Source organism: Centruroides sculpturatus, unplaced genomic scaffold (genome assembly GCF_000671375.1).
Source record: "Centruroides sculpturatus isolate CEXI.00-Female unplaced genomic scaffold, Cexi_2.0 scaffold2048, whole genome shotgun sequence".
Classification (NCBI taxonomy): domain Eukaryota; kingdom Metazoa; phylum Arthropoda; class Arachnida; order Scorpiones; family Buthidae; genus Centruroides; species Centruroides sculpturatus.
In genome coordinates this window covers 52,600-69,366 of record NW_019386182.1, presented here as the reverse complement: position 1 = coordinate 69,366, position 16,767 = coordinate 52,600, and the positions used below count along the sequence as shown (strand labels likewise).

General features: G+C 34.9%; 1 protein-coding gene across 1 annotated transcript in view; it reads left to right on the top strand.

Moving 5' to 3' along the window:
* LOC111613970 (basigin-like) overlaps window positions 1-16,767 on the top strand; it is a 29,655-nt gene that overhangs the window by 10,844 nt on the left and 2,044 nt on the right. Inside the window, exons 4-6 of the mRNA XM_023355320.1 lie at window positions 3,080-3,196; window positions 4,463-4,639; window positions 9,061-9,193. Coding sequence (XP_023211088.1) covers window positions 3,080-3,196; window positions 4,463-4,639; window positions 9,061-9,193 — 427 coding nt within the window. The remainder of the gene's footprint in view (window positions 1-3,079; window positions 3,197-4,462; window positions 4,640-9,060; window positions 9,194-16,767) is intronic.

Here is a 16,767-nt window from a genome sequence, read left to right as displayed (position 1 = left end):
AAACAGTAACAAAAAAAATCTTCACGTGTAAAATACATTTATTAAATTAACACTCCAAAACCTTTAAACGTCCAGTAGTAAACAATTTAATAGTAAACAAATGTTTTCGACCGTACTTTCGGTCTTCATCAGGTTTAAAAACCAGTCAGATTCAAACCAGTGCAAGCGTAGAACAATGATTATGAAATTATTTTGAAAAATAGAACAGCACTAACGGATTTTAAAAGAATACAGTTATGCATGTGCATGTGCATTGCCATGGCAACAGAATGGCATATGTAATACATAAATTATATAAATATATTTAAATAAATACATCAAATGGGGATGTGGTCTCTAATAAGAGCTGACCCACATGAGGCCAAACTGATCAAACTTTCTCACCGGGTGGAACACCTGCGAAATCTAGAGGCACTGGAAATTTACAAAGCCTGGTTACGCACCAATTGCATTAAAGCTAATGATGCGGTCAATGTGTTACACGCTTGGAAGTACTGCTATGAGATAGCGGGCGACGCCCACTCCAGCAGTTAGAGACCACATCCCCATTTGATGTATTTATTTATATATATTTATATAATTTATGTATTACATATGTCATTCCGTTGCCATGGCAATGCACATGTATAACTGTATTCTTTTAAAATCCGTTAGTGCTGTTCTATTTTTCAAAATAATTTCATAATCATTGTTCTACGCTTGCACTGGTTCGAATCTAACTGGTTTTTAAACCTGAGGAAGACCGAAAGTACGGTCGAAAACGTTTGTTTACTATTAAATTGTTTACTACTGGACGTTTAAAGATTTTGGAGTGTTAATTTATATACTTTCCAGTATTCACGTAAGAAGATTTTAAGTTTAAAATACATTTATTATATTTACTTTGTATCAGTGCTGGTAAAAACTGGAAGTTCTCAAAATCAGTTAACTGATTTTTAAATATTGGATGCCAAACCAGTTTAAAACTGGCTTTGAATCCAATAAAATTAATTAATGTTAATAAAATGCGGTAATAAAACATTATTATTTTATTGTTCATATTAATAAAATATTTACAGTAACTATTATCTAAGATTTATGGCTACGCCCGTATTGCAAGTAATTCCCATCAAAAAGAATCTACATTTCTTTGACATTGGTAAATTCCAGAGTCTAAGTATTTAAGAAACAGCATTTGAAAACGATCGTTTTAAAATTAAACACAAGCAATACGTGGCATTATTTTGAAAAAGTCAAGGATGGAAAATTGGTGCTGCACATAAATTGTAATATTATGCCGAAATTTTCCGGTGGTACGTTGGTTAGCTGGACCGACCGTCTTAAATCCAAATACACTTTACTGCCAACTAAGTCAAAAAAGGCAAATAACACAACGATACCAATTTTGTTTCCCATTCAAAACTGGTATTTGCTAAAACCAGTTTCATTGCTAACACTACTTGGTTGTATCCAAAGTAAAAGTTCTAATAAAATCATTCTGATTTTTTATAGAATTGTGTACTGCACAAAAATGTAAGTTTAGTATTGAAGAACATTTGATTTTTCTGTTAAATGTAATGGACTAGATCAGGGATGGGCAACCTTTTTCTATGCAAGGGCCACATTTTAAAACTTTTGAACTGACATGGGCATCACGCAAAAGAAAAAAGAAAAAACCTGCTGGTAAATCAATTATCTATTCATAAATAATTATAAATTAACATAGGTATACTTAATTTAACTTCTGGAACTGACGTGAATGTAATATGTCAGAAATATTTGGCCGAATATTAGTCACTGCTAGTTTTGATGCGAGTCTGTTAGTCGATTACTTGTTTTAATTTTTACTAAATTCATTGGGGGGAAAATCTGTTCGTATAAATAAGTTGTAGAAAATAACAATACAATAGAATTTTTGCTGCATACTTTCTTAAGCTGGGAAATTGACATATCTATTAATATTTTATGCGACAGGCCGCACAAAATATTAATAATGGGCCGCAGGTTGCCCACCCCTGGACTAGATCACATGACAGTTCTCTCACTGGAGTTGTTGATAGTGAACATTTTATTTCTTTTGTCCTTGCAATTTTGAATTTGTCATTTGGAGATTCATCTGTAGAACGTAGTTTCTTGATCAAAAACGTGTGTTAACAACAAATCTGTCAAATGAGCCTCTTGTTGCACAAGATGATGTTTATGATTGTTATCACTGCTGATGGATTTTAAAATGTTGAAATATCTAAACCACCTATTTGTTTTGCAAGAAATGCACTCTACATATGGAAGCATTGAAGAAAAAGAATTGCATTAAACTGAAATCAAGAGTAATGAGGAAAAAACAAATTAAAGGCAAGTTGAGGTCACTTTCATAGAAAAAGCAACAAATTATGCAAGAAACATCTGCCTCCTTGAAGAAAATTGATGAACAGATAAAAGCTCTTCATAGGAAATTGTAATTTGATTGTTTTAAATTATTCTTAAACCAGCTGGAACTACATTTTAATGATTAAATAGTATAGTTATTTATAATAAGATTCCTCTGTATGACCGGCATTTCATTTCATTTCATTTGTAAAAGTATTTTTGATTCATTAATTAATAATATAATGATGCTTCAGAACCTGGAAATATTTCATGTCAGCCTGGGAAAGTCAGGGAATGTTTCTAGATTTGAGTAGACCCCCTGTAATTGAATTTATATTCCTCAAATTTAACCCAAATATTCTGAATTTTGTTTATTTTTTACATATAATTACATTAATTTGATGATAATTCTAGTTTTAGTTGTTAAACTGTTATAAACAAAATTAGTTTTAGCCAAAGTAAAATTAGTTAAGTTTGATAAAAATTCATGCAAAAATTATATCTTTGCATAAATTTCCATAGAAGTAATTAAATATTACATATTCTCTAATCAATACCAATAAATAATCTCTTTTTTCTCAGTTTAAAATCATTACCTTTTTCAATTTAAACATTGAAAATTTTGTAAAGTAATTTTTATTAGTTATTTATAAGTAGTACTTATTATTTTTAAGGAACCAAAATATTTGAAATATTTGCATTGATTATGTATCTGTGTAATTTCATTTGACAGCAAAGACTCAAGTGGAACAGTTCGACAAGTCTATCAATTTGGTACAGGGTAACAAGTTAAATTTGCACTGCAATGTCAAAGTGGGCATTCCGGTTCCCACCATTTCTTGGTACAAAGGTATGTAAGTACATTTATCTTTTGTGCAGATTGGCACCTCTTAAATTAGTTTAAATTCTGATTCTGATTAATTGTACATTTAGAAAAATTTTATGTAAAATTGAAAAGTAATGATAAGTTCCTTTGAATGAATTTATTCCATGGTAGGACTATGTTAAACTAAAATTTTGATATCGAACATCAAGACTTATGAATTATTGAAAAGTATTGAGTGTATAGAAAAAGATTTGAAGATAAATTTTTAAATTTACAGTCACTAGGCTAATGCAAACTGTTGGCCATAAATTCACGATACAAAAATTATACGGTGTCCGATGGTAAAACTATGTGGCATTTTACTGAAATGCCACAGACAAGATTGCCCTCCATTACTAAGAATTATGTAGGATGTCGGTAGGATGTCGATGATTACTTTGTGCCGTGCCAATAACTCGCACGCGAAACTAAAACTGATAAATTTTTATATCGTCGGTATAATAATCAACATTATCAAAAAGTCTTTCACTGACAACAAATACAGATATAAACAACCCTACTTCTTTCAACATAAAAATTCCTCCAGCTGTTAGATTGCCCTGGTGTTAAAAATTTACAAGAGCTGCAACAACTCAAACTTTTTTAACACTAGTGCAATCTCCTAACAATCAAGGGAATTGTTATGGTGAAAGAGGTAGGAGAATTGTTTATCATTGACAACAAATAATGATAATTTATTGGTTTCAGTTTGATGTATTGGTTATTGGCACAGTATTATTCCACAGTTATTCAGTAGTTGAAATGGTAACGCGTGCAGCTAGTCCTTTAGTAAGTTACAGTGTAATAAAAAGGGATGAGAAAATCGTTCAAATGATTTTTATAATTAATGGGTTCATTTGAATGAAATTTTTCTTTACCGAGATGTATGGATAAAAATTATTTGCTACATCTCATATTTAAAATGATGCTTTCAGGGGTGGAATAAAGATGCTCTTAAACAAAATAGGTCATAAGACCTTTGTCTTATGACCTATTTTGAGAAATTATGAGAAAAGTATTTGTTAAGGAATTTTTTTATAACAATGTATTATGATTAATGCACATATTGTGTGCAATATTTCGATTTGAAATGCTTTCTAGAATTTTTTAATTCTTCAATTTTGTCTTTTGCATGAAAATAGTTTTCAAAAAATTTATTCCATTGGAAATTTTGTCTTTTTGTGACTAGATTATTTCTCTTAATAATCTTTATATATGTAATGAGTACAAATTTGTTGTTCTTCGTTTCAGACGGACAGTTATTAAATGGCAGTGACGATCACATTGGATTTTCAGAAGACGACAAAGGAATTCCGAATGCGATTCTTACAATAGACGAATTAGAATTCACCGATCGTGCTAACTACATGTGTGAAGCAGACAACGGAATTAGCAGTTCTAATGCTACAACTCTCGTCAGAGTAAAAGGTAAAACTTTATAATAAGAAATCAACACAAAACTCCAATAATTCATTGAATAATGGTTTTTAATTATTAGCTTTAGAAGGAAATAATATGTATATTTATTACAATAATATAGCTATAAATGTTGTTATCAAGAAATACATTTTGGGTTATAAGATGCTATTAAACAAATATCTGATGCCTATTAATATCAATTTATGGGCAAGAATTAGACATGATCATTCTGTGGAAAACAAAATTAATCCCTAATGATTAAAAATATTAAAAGATTTTTATCAGCAGCGTGAATTTTTCCTATGCAGTGGGATTTCCTCATTTCTTCATATTTCTCTGTCCATTGTATCCTCTCATCATGCTTCTTTTCACTTTCCTTTATATATTATTTCCTGCAATTGTTCTTGATCCATATGTTTTGTTTGTTCTTACCATTGGAGCTATATTTTTTACTGCCCTTTTCTAGAATTTAATCTCTACTTCTATTTGGAACAAAAACAAGAGTCTATGCTCCTGTTTTTTGTACACTGTTCAAGTTTCCACACCATACTAGACTTTGTAGGATTATGTTATAGCTTTTCTTTTTGTTTTCTTCAGGATATTCCCATTCCACAATATTAAATTTAACATTTAACTACTATCCTCCTGCAAGACTGACCCAGGTATTTGAAGTACTCAAATATTTTTATTCCATTCCCATTCACCCAAGATCTTGCTCTGCTCTTGTAGTTAAATGTTCTGTTTTTGCATAACTAATGTTCAGATCCCATTTCTTATATTCTTCATCCAGTATCTGCACACAGAATAGAAAAGATACAAAACTTGTGACATAACTCCTTGATCATCTGCAAATGATTCTTCTTAGTCCTTTGCCCTTTCAGAGTGTGGTGATATTAATGGCTTTAATTGTATCCTTCCACTTTTCATGGTGTTGTGCTATTTGGATGGCTTCGTGCAATGTATGTCCTGTAATCACCATTACCTGGTCTGCCCACCTATTCCGATACCTGCCTCTAGGCAAATTAATGGCAAATGTCCTAATTTGCCATTAATCTTCCTTTTTAGAATTTGTTTCTCAAAATTTTTTTTGTGCTTGGAAATATGTTCCAAAAATCAAAGGTAGGATGGTGAATTTTAGTGGTAAGGCATATTGTGATTTTCAGTTGATGTAGGATGGAGCAATTTGTTTGGTGCTCCATCCAAGAGATTCTTAACATTCTTCTATATGTCCATATCTCAAAGGAATCAAGTTTCTTCTGAGAGGTGTCATTTATGGTCCAGGTTTCTGCAGCATAAGTGGCAATCAGGAAAATTAGCTTTCTTATGAGATTTAATTTATTAAAATTAGTAATCTCAGAATCTTTCCAAATTCTATATAATTTACTTATTACATCCTTACTTCCATTAATTAGTAATCCATATTCCCTGCTCTCAGTTTCAAGTCTTTCCATAATATATTCAAGTTCTGATTCACTGCATGCTATAAAAATATCATCAGCACACCTTAGGTTGTTAACTTTTTGGCTCCAATGGAAATGCCTCTGTCCCAGTTAGATAGATATAATTCTTCCATCTATCATCTATAATCTAATTTGTAGACCTTTTCTGGCCCATTCCTATGACCAACACGTAACATTTACATAAATATTAAATAATGTTGGTGAGAGACAACACTCTGCAGTAACTTTTTGGAGCATACACTTTTCAAAAGCTCAGTACCTCAATTCTTTATTCTGCAAGTATTCATAATTCCTTTATCACTTTATTAAATGTTCACTAATGCTTCTTACTTCAAGACCACCTACAACAATTTCCTTGGGGACATTTATTGAATAGTGAATATCAGGCAACCAAATAAATAATTTCATTTTTTTTCAAAGTGAATAAAAATGCTTGTAGTTTTTGTTTAAAATAATTTTATTTATCAAGATATTACTTAAATGTTGGTTGAACTCTCACATCAAATTTTTATAGCAAGCAGCTACAAAGTGTACAAATTAAGGCTAAAACAGCCATCTTTGAAGAAGCATCAAAGGTGTTTTTGTTTTTACAAAATAATGCAATTGAGATGGGAACTTTTACATCATCCTTCCTATTCTGCTGTCTTATCTCTGCCAAATTACCATATTCTTATAAATCTTTGGATGATCATATGCATGGAAAACCATTTACAAATCACGCAGCTATAACATTAAAAATTGAGTCACTTCCTTTTTTAAAAATTGTATTTTCAAACTGCCCTCCCATTGCGAAAATGTAACTGGATGTGAAAGTGAATATTTTGATAAAAAAATACAAGCATATTTTTTAGTTAGTTGATCTTTTCTCTATTTTGCTCATACTTTGAAATCAACCACCTAAAATGTTACTTTTTCCACTAAGTATATACACATATACTTTGCATTCCTTTCATAATTAGTATCTATCTCAAATGTTTGCTTTCAGTCCTGTAGCAGGTCTGTTTTGGAAGAAGATTCGTGTCCTGAATATGCCTTTTGTTTTCATTCATTCTGTTCATCCATGGGCACATTGGCTCAGTCCTTACATTCCTTCTGTTTAAATCTTGTCAACTTTCCTCTTCCACAATAACAATCTCTCTCTGGGATTCTTAAATTGAGAGAGACAATGGATCTCAGGAGTCATCTGTTGGAGCATATACATCTATTATAGCTTTCAATGTCATTTTCAGTTTTCATAATCTTTTCATTTATGAACTTTCACTTCCAATATTGGCATTATACTCTAAAGCATATTGTGAGATCCAAATAGCCCCTGGGATTAATTATTAATTAAATTCTGAAAGAAAATATTCTTCCATTTTTGGTGTGAAAATATCGTTTTTCTAACATGGGAAATGGATAAAAAGCCACTTCCTCTAATGGAAGTACACACATCCTTCTGTTTTTCATTTATCTACCAAAAATCTCACCACCCTGGGAATTGCCGACCCCTCTATAAATCCCCTTTTCCTTTGTTCACGTGAGAGGATCCTAAACGCTAATTGGATGAAAAGCATGAGATATAGTCAGAGTTTTGCCATATTCAGGGAGTACGTCAGGAGATCTCATAGAGGAGAGAAGTATCCCATATTGGCTGCATAAGGCCAACGCCCTTAGGAGTACGCATGAAGATCTCATAGAAGAGAGACGTATTCTGTACTTATACCAAAAGAAAACGCCTTAGTTGTGTCCTGCATGAAAGTAATAATGAGTTAAATTAGATGGACTAAAAGAAAACATATAATTATGTGCCTTGCAAGACAGCTCCATGAATTGCAGTGTAAGAAAACAACGAAGTGAAGTATAATCATACAATACAGAAGAAGATAAAGTAAATTGGGGTATTATGATTAACATTGAATTTGTGAGCGTTCTCTCTCAATCGCATAATCTGTCATTCGCTTAATTTTAATTATTGAATAATTCCCTTTTTGTATAATTTTGTTTATTCTGGTTTTATTAAATTCCTTTAACGAAATGCCACATCACTGTCTGAATCAAATCCGTGTTATCCTCACCACACGCGTGTTAATCCGCATATCTAAATTTGATTAACTGGTGTTGGGAATCCTGACATAAGGAAGAGGGTGATTTAGCGATCACCTAGTTCTGCTGTAAAATTAAGTAAATCTGTAAGTCCCTCCACACTCAATTTTCCTTGAATTAGGAAAAGCCATTCTTTTTGACAATCAGAGGGCTATTCTTGCTGAATAGTTTGCTGATTAAGTGGTACACGAGTAATAACTACTCCGTATCCCCGGCTAGCCCCTCACAATATCTTTCCAGCCTTTTCCTCTGTATTTCCTTTCTTCTTAGTTTCTGATATCTATCCCATAGCATTCCAATTTCTCCTTCAAGTGACCCTTCGTCAGCAGTCTGTTTTTTCAGTTGAAGAAACATATAATCTCTCTTTTGGGTTTCTTAGCAGTTTGCCATTTTTGTACTGTAAGGAGAGTTATCCTTGGCTTACTGCCAGCAACTATCTTTGTTGACCTGTAGTTTGGGTGATCCTACCAGTAACAGTCTGCTAATGATAATTAAAACTTTTAATCAGAGAATAAAATTGAAGTTTTTGGAATTTATTTAGCATTTTGAAATGTGTAAAGCAAAACTTAAATGTTAATTCTGTTGCAACAATTGCAATCAACAAAAAGTTGTCAAAATAATTTGTTCAATAAGTAAATTTTGAAATTAAAATTTAATTTATTTTTCTACATTTTGGATAATCCTGCCCCATCATGTCATGGTTTAGGATTATACAATATGTACTTTTATATTAATTATCATACAAGATATATTTTGCTTGATGATGGTAAGCTTGTATCAGATTTATGGACTAAAATCTTTAAAATCTAAGAAGTGAAAAACTGATAAATTTTAAAACATTTAAATGACTAGTATATTTTAATAAATTATTTTTGTTATTTGTAGATAAGCTTGCTGCCCTGTGGCCGTTTCTTGGAATCTGTGCAGAAGTCATCATTCTCTGCACCATCATATTTATTTATGAAAAGAGAAAAGTCAAAGAAGTCACTAATACCGACGTGGACCAGATTGCAGAAAGGTTCTTATCTTTGTTTTTCTAGGTGTGACGTCCATTTTGTAAATTTCTTGTTCTTTTGACAATGAGAAATTTAACATTTATTTGATTTTCTTCTGTGGTATTTCTACCATAGTTCCAAAACTGAATTTGAGGAAAAAGGATAAAAAAATCACAATTTTGAAAATTTACTTTGTCTTTCATGCATTAGACATACCCAAGATGAAATTTTAATACTTATTAAATAAAATACAATACCCAATTTAATTTGGTAAATATGTATGCAACTTTTTATTTTCCTAATTAGTGTAGTGGACCTGGGTTATATCTGATGTCTAAATGGGAAAAAGGGTACAAAAACAACCACATTCCAGTGCTGGCACACACATTGTTCTTGTGTTTCCAAAAGAGAACATTAACCTGGATGAAATTAGAAATACACTCACGACATATAAAACCGAGCCAGGTAGGGATTTCTGTAAGAGCGCGTTGAAAAATTAGGAACAATGGAGTTTGCATTCAATTAAATACAAAAAATGACAGTGAGAAAATGGTGGCTGCCATTAACTCAGTCAAAACATGATCAAATAGGTTAGATATAAATACTCGGCAGTCAAATAACCGAAGGCTATTCTGTTAAATATCCTGGGTGACGCTGTCACTAGTGACTTCATTGAGAAATTATACAACCAGAACATTGTCCTTCAGGTTACTTCTATTATTAGGAACATGCTAATCCACAGCAATATGTTAGTGTGCAATGGGCAATGATAGCAGTAGACAATTACATCCCTCTCACATGCTGTGGCTATGGCCATCTAGCTAGCAAATGCACAGAAAAATAACATTGTGGACATGGCAAACCTTGTAGCTGTGGTTGCCCATACAGTGACTACAGTCAGGAACCATGCTGTGTAAATTGTGCAAAGGCCAATAACATTCTACCAGAAGGGAGAAAACATAAGACTAAAACAGACTAAACACCAGGCTAAACCATTAAGCATTCTCTCAACAATGCCCCATAACCAAATGCATGAAAATACAAGCTGCCAATAGGGTCAGCTATGAATAATACACCTCTTCACAATACGAGCACAGGCAGCTATAAACTCATACAGAGTAATACACAGAAATGCAAAGCTGCCTGCTCCCTCCTCATTCACAAGATACAGATATCATCATGATCCAAGAGCCCTACACTATTAACAACATGACAGTCAAGTTCAATAACTGGAAAGTCTATCCAACTCAGGACCCTGGCTATCGGTATCATCAGGAACAAAAACATTAATGCCTGCCTTTACATATGTTCTGTCTATATTCCAGACTCCACTAACATTGACATGGCCATAGAAAAGACATTCATCACCTGCTGATAAGCCTATCCTAATAGGTGACTTCTTGGCAACCTGGCATGGTCTAAAACATGACCCTAGGGTTAACAAAACCATGGTCCAACACAACCTTACTCACTTAAACACCAGCACCCTTGTAACCTACTCCTGTACCACGGGAAAGTTGGATCAACGTAACAGGAAATAGTCACATCACCCATAGGATCAACCACTATTATACCACCAACAAAGGTATATCGTCACCCAACTGAAAACTGCTAGTAATACAAATAATCATAGTTCTCACTATACTCTCACATTAATGTCTGGGTCCTGTTCATTCCTAAAAGTCACACTTAGAGATCAGTACAGGTTTACAAAACCCTTATAAATAAAACAAAGACAAACACATGGAAGGATTTCTGTACCAACACTTGCAGTGGCAATCCAGTGCACTTCATTTTCACTAGTCTTCAGATGGACCACATTTACATTTACATTTACTAAAGGATTACATTTACTAAAGGATTTACTAAAGGACTTTAGTAAATGTAAATGTAATAGGTATAGCCAATAGGTATAGCCTTGGAAAAGGAGAGTTGTAGAAGAAGTGAGAAGAGTGAAGAGAAGAAAAAGGGTAGATAGGAAAGAGTGAAATATGACATCTCAGAGCACCTGTCGAGTGCCATTTATTAAACACAAAAGTACAAATAGCCAAAATACAGTGGAATACAGTATAACTGCCCCTGTTTTGAGGCAGTAGGAGTCAGATGGACCACAGCAGGATGACAGTACACAAGTGGTCATCAGAAGTTCTACACTCACTCCGCCTAACATTTGTTCACTCACCAAATACAAAGCCCCAGGCTGTGATGGCATAACCACTAGAATGATTAAACATGCGTGAGACCAATCCTACAGCATTTGTTATTCTCTTTAATATCTGTTTGAACAGTGGCTTTTTTCCTACTCAGTCGAAAAAAAGTAGTGTTAAATTGATTCCCAAACCCACCAGCACTAACACTTACAAAAACTACAGACTGATCTGCCTTCTCCCAACTCTATGATAAGTGTTTGATGGTCTAATGATTAATAGGATCACTTGGCATCTACACAAGCGTAGAGCCTTGCCCAGAATCAGTTTGGCTTCTCTAAAAACAAAGGTACTGTATATGCCATCCACCAGGCTAAACATAATAATCAGCCTACAGCAATAATTACTATTGACTTTAGAGGCACCTTTGATCATGTCTGGTGGTCTTCTATCTTGCACACATTACACGCTCAAAATCTTCACAAACTTCTTCAGTCCTATCTCAGTGACAGGAGTGCAGGTGTTTATACAACACAAAATAACATAATCATATCCATCACTCCGGGGGCTGAACAACATTCATCAGTGGAGTATTAAGCATAGGCAACGTATTAACACAGACAATTGCGAAAACATGATAGTTGTCAAGAAGCTTACCCTTCAAATAGGTGCTCACAGAATAAAGCAAACAACAGAAATTAAATATTTGGGCATTATTCTTGACGAGAGACTAAACTTCACAACCCACAGCAAATACATCATGGACAAAGCTCAAAAGATGGCCAATGCCCTCATTGGTATTAGTGGTATTAGTAGCATTAGGGCCAAGACCCCATGTGTTTCTAGTAAGCTTATTTACAGCAGTGAAATTCAGCCAGCACTCCTCTATGCCATACAGGTCTGGGGCCGTGTGACCACCAAAGTCCATAACCATAAAAAACTTACCTGTTAAAAGGATTGCAGCTCTTCGCATTTGTAAGGCTTATAGGATTGCACCCACTAGTGCCCTTTTGGTAATGTCAGAGTTGACCCCTATCAACTTAAATTTGGCAAGAAAATCTCATCACCTTACCCTGGCGAGATTATAGTGACGTGGATGTTGATAAAATGATTAGAGTAGGTAAAATTTCCCCAGTTTGACCTTGATCAATGATATCAAACAATTCAGCATCGACAAAAAAACCCTCCCATCAACTTGCTCCTGATGTTTATGTCAAAGATCCAGGTGATCATTCCATGTTTAGGATTTACACTGACGGTTCCAAGATGGGTGATGAAATGGGTGCCGCTTTTGTAGTTTATTCTGACTTAGGCCATGAGCTTCACAACACTTGTTCCATCTAGGTACACACTGCTCAATAGCACAGGCTGAAACTTTAGCTATTTATATGAGCTTAATCCACATTAGGTGTAGGAAGGACAAAAGATACTACTTACACTACTGCATTTATTCTGACAGTAGCTTTACAGGGTAGCTTTACACAGGATTGCAAAGTCTGATAGACACTTAAAACTCATCTATCTCATACACCACATCCTCAGACACTTAGACAACATTAGAATAGATTTCCAATGGGTCCCAGGTCATGCGAGGGTTCTCGGTAACAAGACCATTGACTGTCTTGCTAAACAAGCTGCAAAGTCTTCAGTTACCAGTACTTTCAGTTACATTCCTACCTCATACATCAACAATCATATCAAGAAGCAAATCTTCATTCTCTGGCAAGACAGCTGGGACCATGACACCACTGGTAGGCTCACCTACACTTTCATCCCCAAGTTTGACACTACTGTGATTCTTTGCCACTTTTACATTAGTTACACCCTCACTCAGTTACTTACAGGACATGGCAATTTTAAGCAATACTTGCATAGATTTAACATTGGGGACAATCCTCAATGCAATTGTCCTCAATCACATTAGGGATAGTTTAATGAAAGCTGATATTCTTGAAGGGTACAACTGGCCTTGCAACCTGCACCAACTCATTCACAAGCATACAATGTTCCATCATCTCGCATTCATATCCCTTACTCAGGCTCTTGAAAGCACTCACTCCTGGGTCATCTGTGCACCTGGAGTAAGGCTCTGCAGGCATGGATTAGCTTTCCCTTACTTTGTTTCAACTTTGTATTTTAATTCTTATTTTCTGTGTTTTTTCTGTGAGAAGTCAGGGGTTAAGGCCTGAGGCTTAATCTGTTCTCCGACGTCAGGACGGTGAGTCCAGCTCACCATGTCAGAGGACGGTGGTCTTCTAAATAGAGCAAGTGGGAGGGTCAGCAACGTCGTCGATACAGGAATTACTACAACCATTTAAATAAACTTAACACATTTAATAGAAAGAACAGATGTAACAAAGTTATAGTGTAAGGCAATAGTAACATTAATATGAGTTCTGTTTCCAGAGACAGCTACCTGCGAGAACTATCTGTTTTATTTGCTTAGAAATTAAATTAACTTTAGTCTTTAAGTCAACCGAGAGAGAAACTTCAAAGTCAATACCTCGTTCAGCACTGTTGGAGTGAGATGTTTTCCTTCCATTTTTCTTGTCAGTTAGGCATTGGATAGGGGTCTAGCCTGGGTTCAGTCTTCGTTGGTGCTTGCCTTGACATCAGGTTCAAACCCTTTTTATAAGTGTCATGCATGAGTCTGAGAGTGTAGAAATTAAATGGCTGTAGTATGGTAGTAAGTGAGTGTTTACATAAAGGTAGTAGGAAAAACACTAAATTGACGTGTTGATTTTTGGTATTCATGGTCTTTGTGTGGGATCTGTACCTGTATATTTAGTGAGTGTTTCCTGAAATAGACATATAAGTGAGAGCATATTAACTAAATCTATGTTATCAGTGGTGGATGAGGAAGTGCCTGCAGTATCATTAGTTGTAGTTGTTGTATGTGTGCTATTATCAATGCTTGTTGCTGGATTATCCTGACAGGTTACGTGATTTTCATTAATGTTAAGTGTTTCTGTCTGTTGATGTATTTGATCAGCAACCTGTTGTTGGATAAGGTCATTGTGTATAATTGTTCTTTTTTAATCCACAACCTTTTGTTCAGTGACAGTGAGGTGAGGATATTGTTGTGTGAATCTATGGTGTAGTTGTTGTCTGTATGCTGTCATGTTTGTTTCGAGTTTTGTGATTGAATAGTAAGTACGGATGATAAACTCGTTCATTTCTGATGTCCATTTCATCCGTTGGCGTGGTTTTCCAGCCTTTGTGGTCTGTGAATGCATTGCCACAGAAACACCAAGGCTAGGTTGATTCCTCACATCTGTTGAGAGCATTGCAGTAGCCATGCTTAAACCAGTGCTGCTTTTGCCACCGATAACCAAGAGAGACTGTGGCCTATTTTTCGAACGTGAGCCTCTGCCTAACCACGAACACAAACCTTGTTAACCCGGGTGACGTCTGAGTTAGTAACATACTTATTTATCATGGTAGTAACCAGATTATCTCTACAGAATGTGGGTGTGGTCACTCAGCTTCATTTCTCCCCATAGACCTTACTGGCATGGGTGTCCCTACCAGGAGCTTGTGCTCCAGCATGCATTGCCCTATGGATCAGTAAAATTACTGGGCTCTCTCATCATGACAAAGTGATGACCACAGGAGAGTTATTATTATTATTAAGCACAGAGCCCAAATGATTAGAATTTGAAATTTGGTACACAGTGAGGGTACTCCATGAGAATGCACACTAAGAAGGAATTTTTGGAAATCCCCCTGGGGAGAGGAAGAGGATTCAGAATTACCCTGAAGAACTCTTCTTCTATACTATTTTAGATGCAGTTTTTTGCATTTTTGTGGAAAATCAAGCATATTTTTAGACCAATGTATAAATTTTCTAATTAGCCTCGAGAGAGGAGACCTAATTCTTGCAACCGGTGCAAACGGAAAAGATCAGCTATAATCTAATAATCTTTGCTATCGTTACTTTTTGCCTGAGCAACTGTGTGAGCAACACCAGGCTCATCTGCTAGTCATTAATAATTTAAACATTGTCATATTAATAGAAAAAATATAATATATTTCCTTTAGGACTATACATATAATTGAGTCCATCTTCATTTGTCCTTTCACATGTTTTGCAGAGGCTATAACAAATTTACGGCGATACCGACCTTTTATTTGAGGCTACATGTTTGCCGTCAAATGTAAATGAGTTAACGTTACACTATCCGGGACCGGTGCTCGATGCGTATATATTGTATATTGCTTGACAAACGTTTTTGAGTGATCTGTTCGCTCTTATTCAGGTTGACTGAAAATTCCCCGGACAGAGTGTATATTATTTGTTGGGATCAGGTGTCGGTTCCAACTGGGTGGGTCATTTCTGGCATGCGCGGTTGTGTGGTGGGGAGGAAGCAGCGGGTTGGTGTCTAACAGTGATTGCCAGGCCAGAGACAGGGTTAGCTCTTCCTTCCCGTTAATGCCCACCACCACACAACCGCGCATGCCAAAACGACCCACGCAGTCGGAACTGACACCTGATCCCAACAAATAATATACACTCTGTCTGGGGAATTTTCAGTCGACCTGAAGAAGAGCGAACAGATCACTCCAAAACGTTTGTCAAGCGATATACAATATATATGCATCGAGCACAGGTTCTGGATAGTGTAACATTGATTTCACCTCGGTGCTGAAAGTAGAACAGTTCCTATGTAAACGAGTTAAAAAAGTCCTCTAGCGGCGGCCAGTACAGTAGAGCATCGATTATCTGACCCTCGATTAACCGTCACATTGGTTAATCGACCGTTCTAGTCGGCAAATTTCAAATGTCCGCTAGTGATGTGGCACTACAATATTTGGCTATATCTTGGCCTCTCTAATATTATTTTTGTTAAATTTTTGTGTGTTTTAGCTGGCAACAGGTTAGACCATTGAAGGGAAGCCAGTATTTAAATGAGACTTTTACGAATGGTTGTTTGTTTTGTGAGCAATAAAATAATTTTTAACGATACAATAGCTACGATTATTATTTTAAAAAAAATTTGTTAAGCTTAACATTGATGAAAATTCAACGCAAAGTTGGTTAATAGCGATATACTAATATACTATACTAATAATTCCAATTAGAAAGTTCAGACTATGTACGAAAAATTTTTTAAATTTTTGAGTCTATCTAATCCATTAACACAACCACAGAAGTACCCGTAACATTGTTGAAGAAAAACTTCAATAAAAACAAATAATGAATAGGTAAAAAACTCACAATATTAAAAATGATCAAAACGTCAGCCTTTTATTTGAGGTTCTGACGTCTTTTACATTAAAAACAACAGGTCTTCTCACACTACCATCAAGTAGTTATCCAATTTTATCAGGTTCAAGCCCCCTGGTGGTTGATACGAGTCATCCTTACATTTGCATATAGACAATTTCATGGTGAACTCAGGATATATTCTTCCAATTAGAAAGTTCAGACTATGTACGAAAAATTTTTT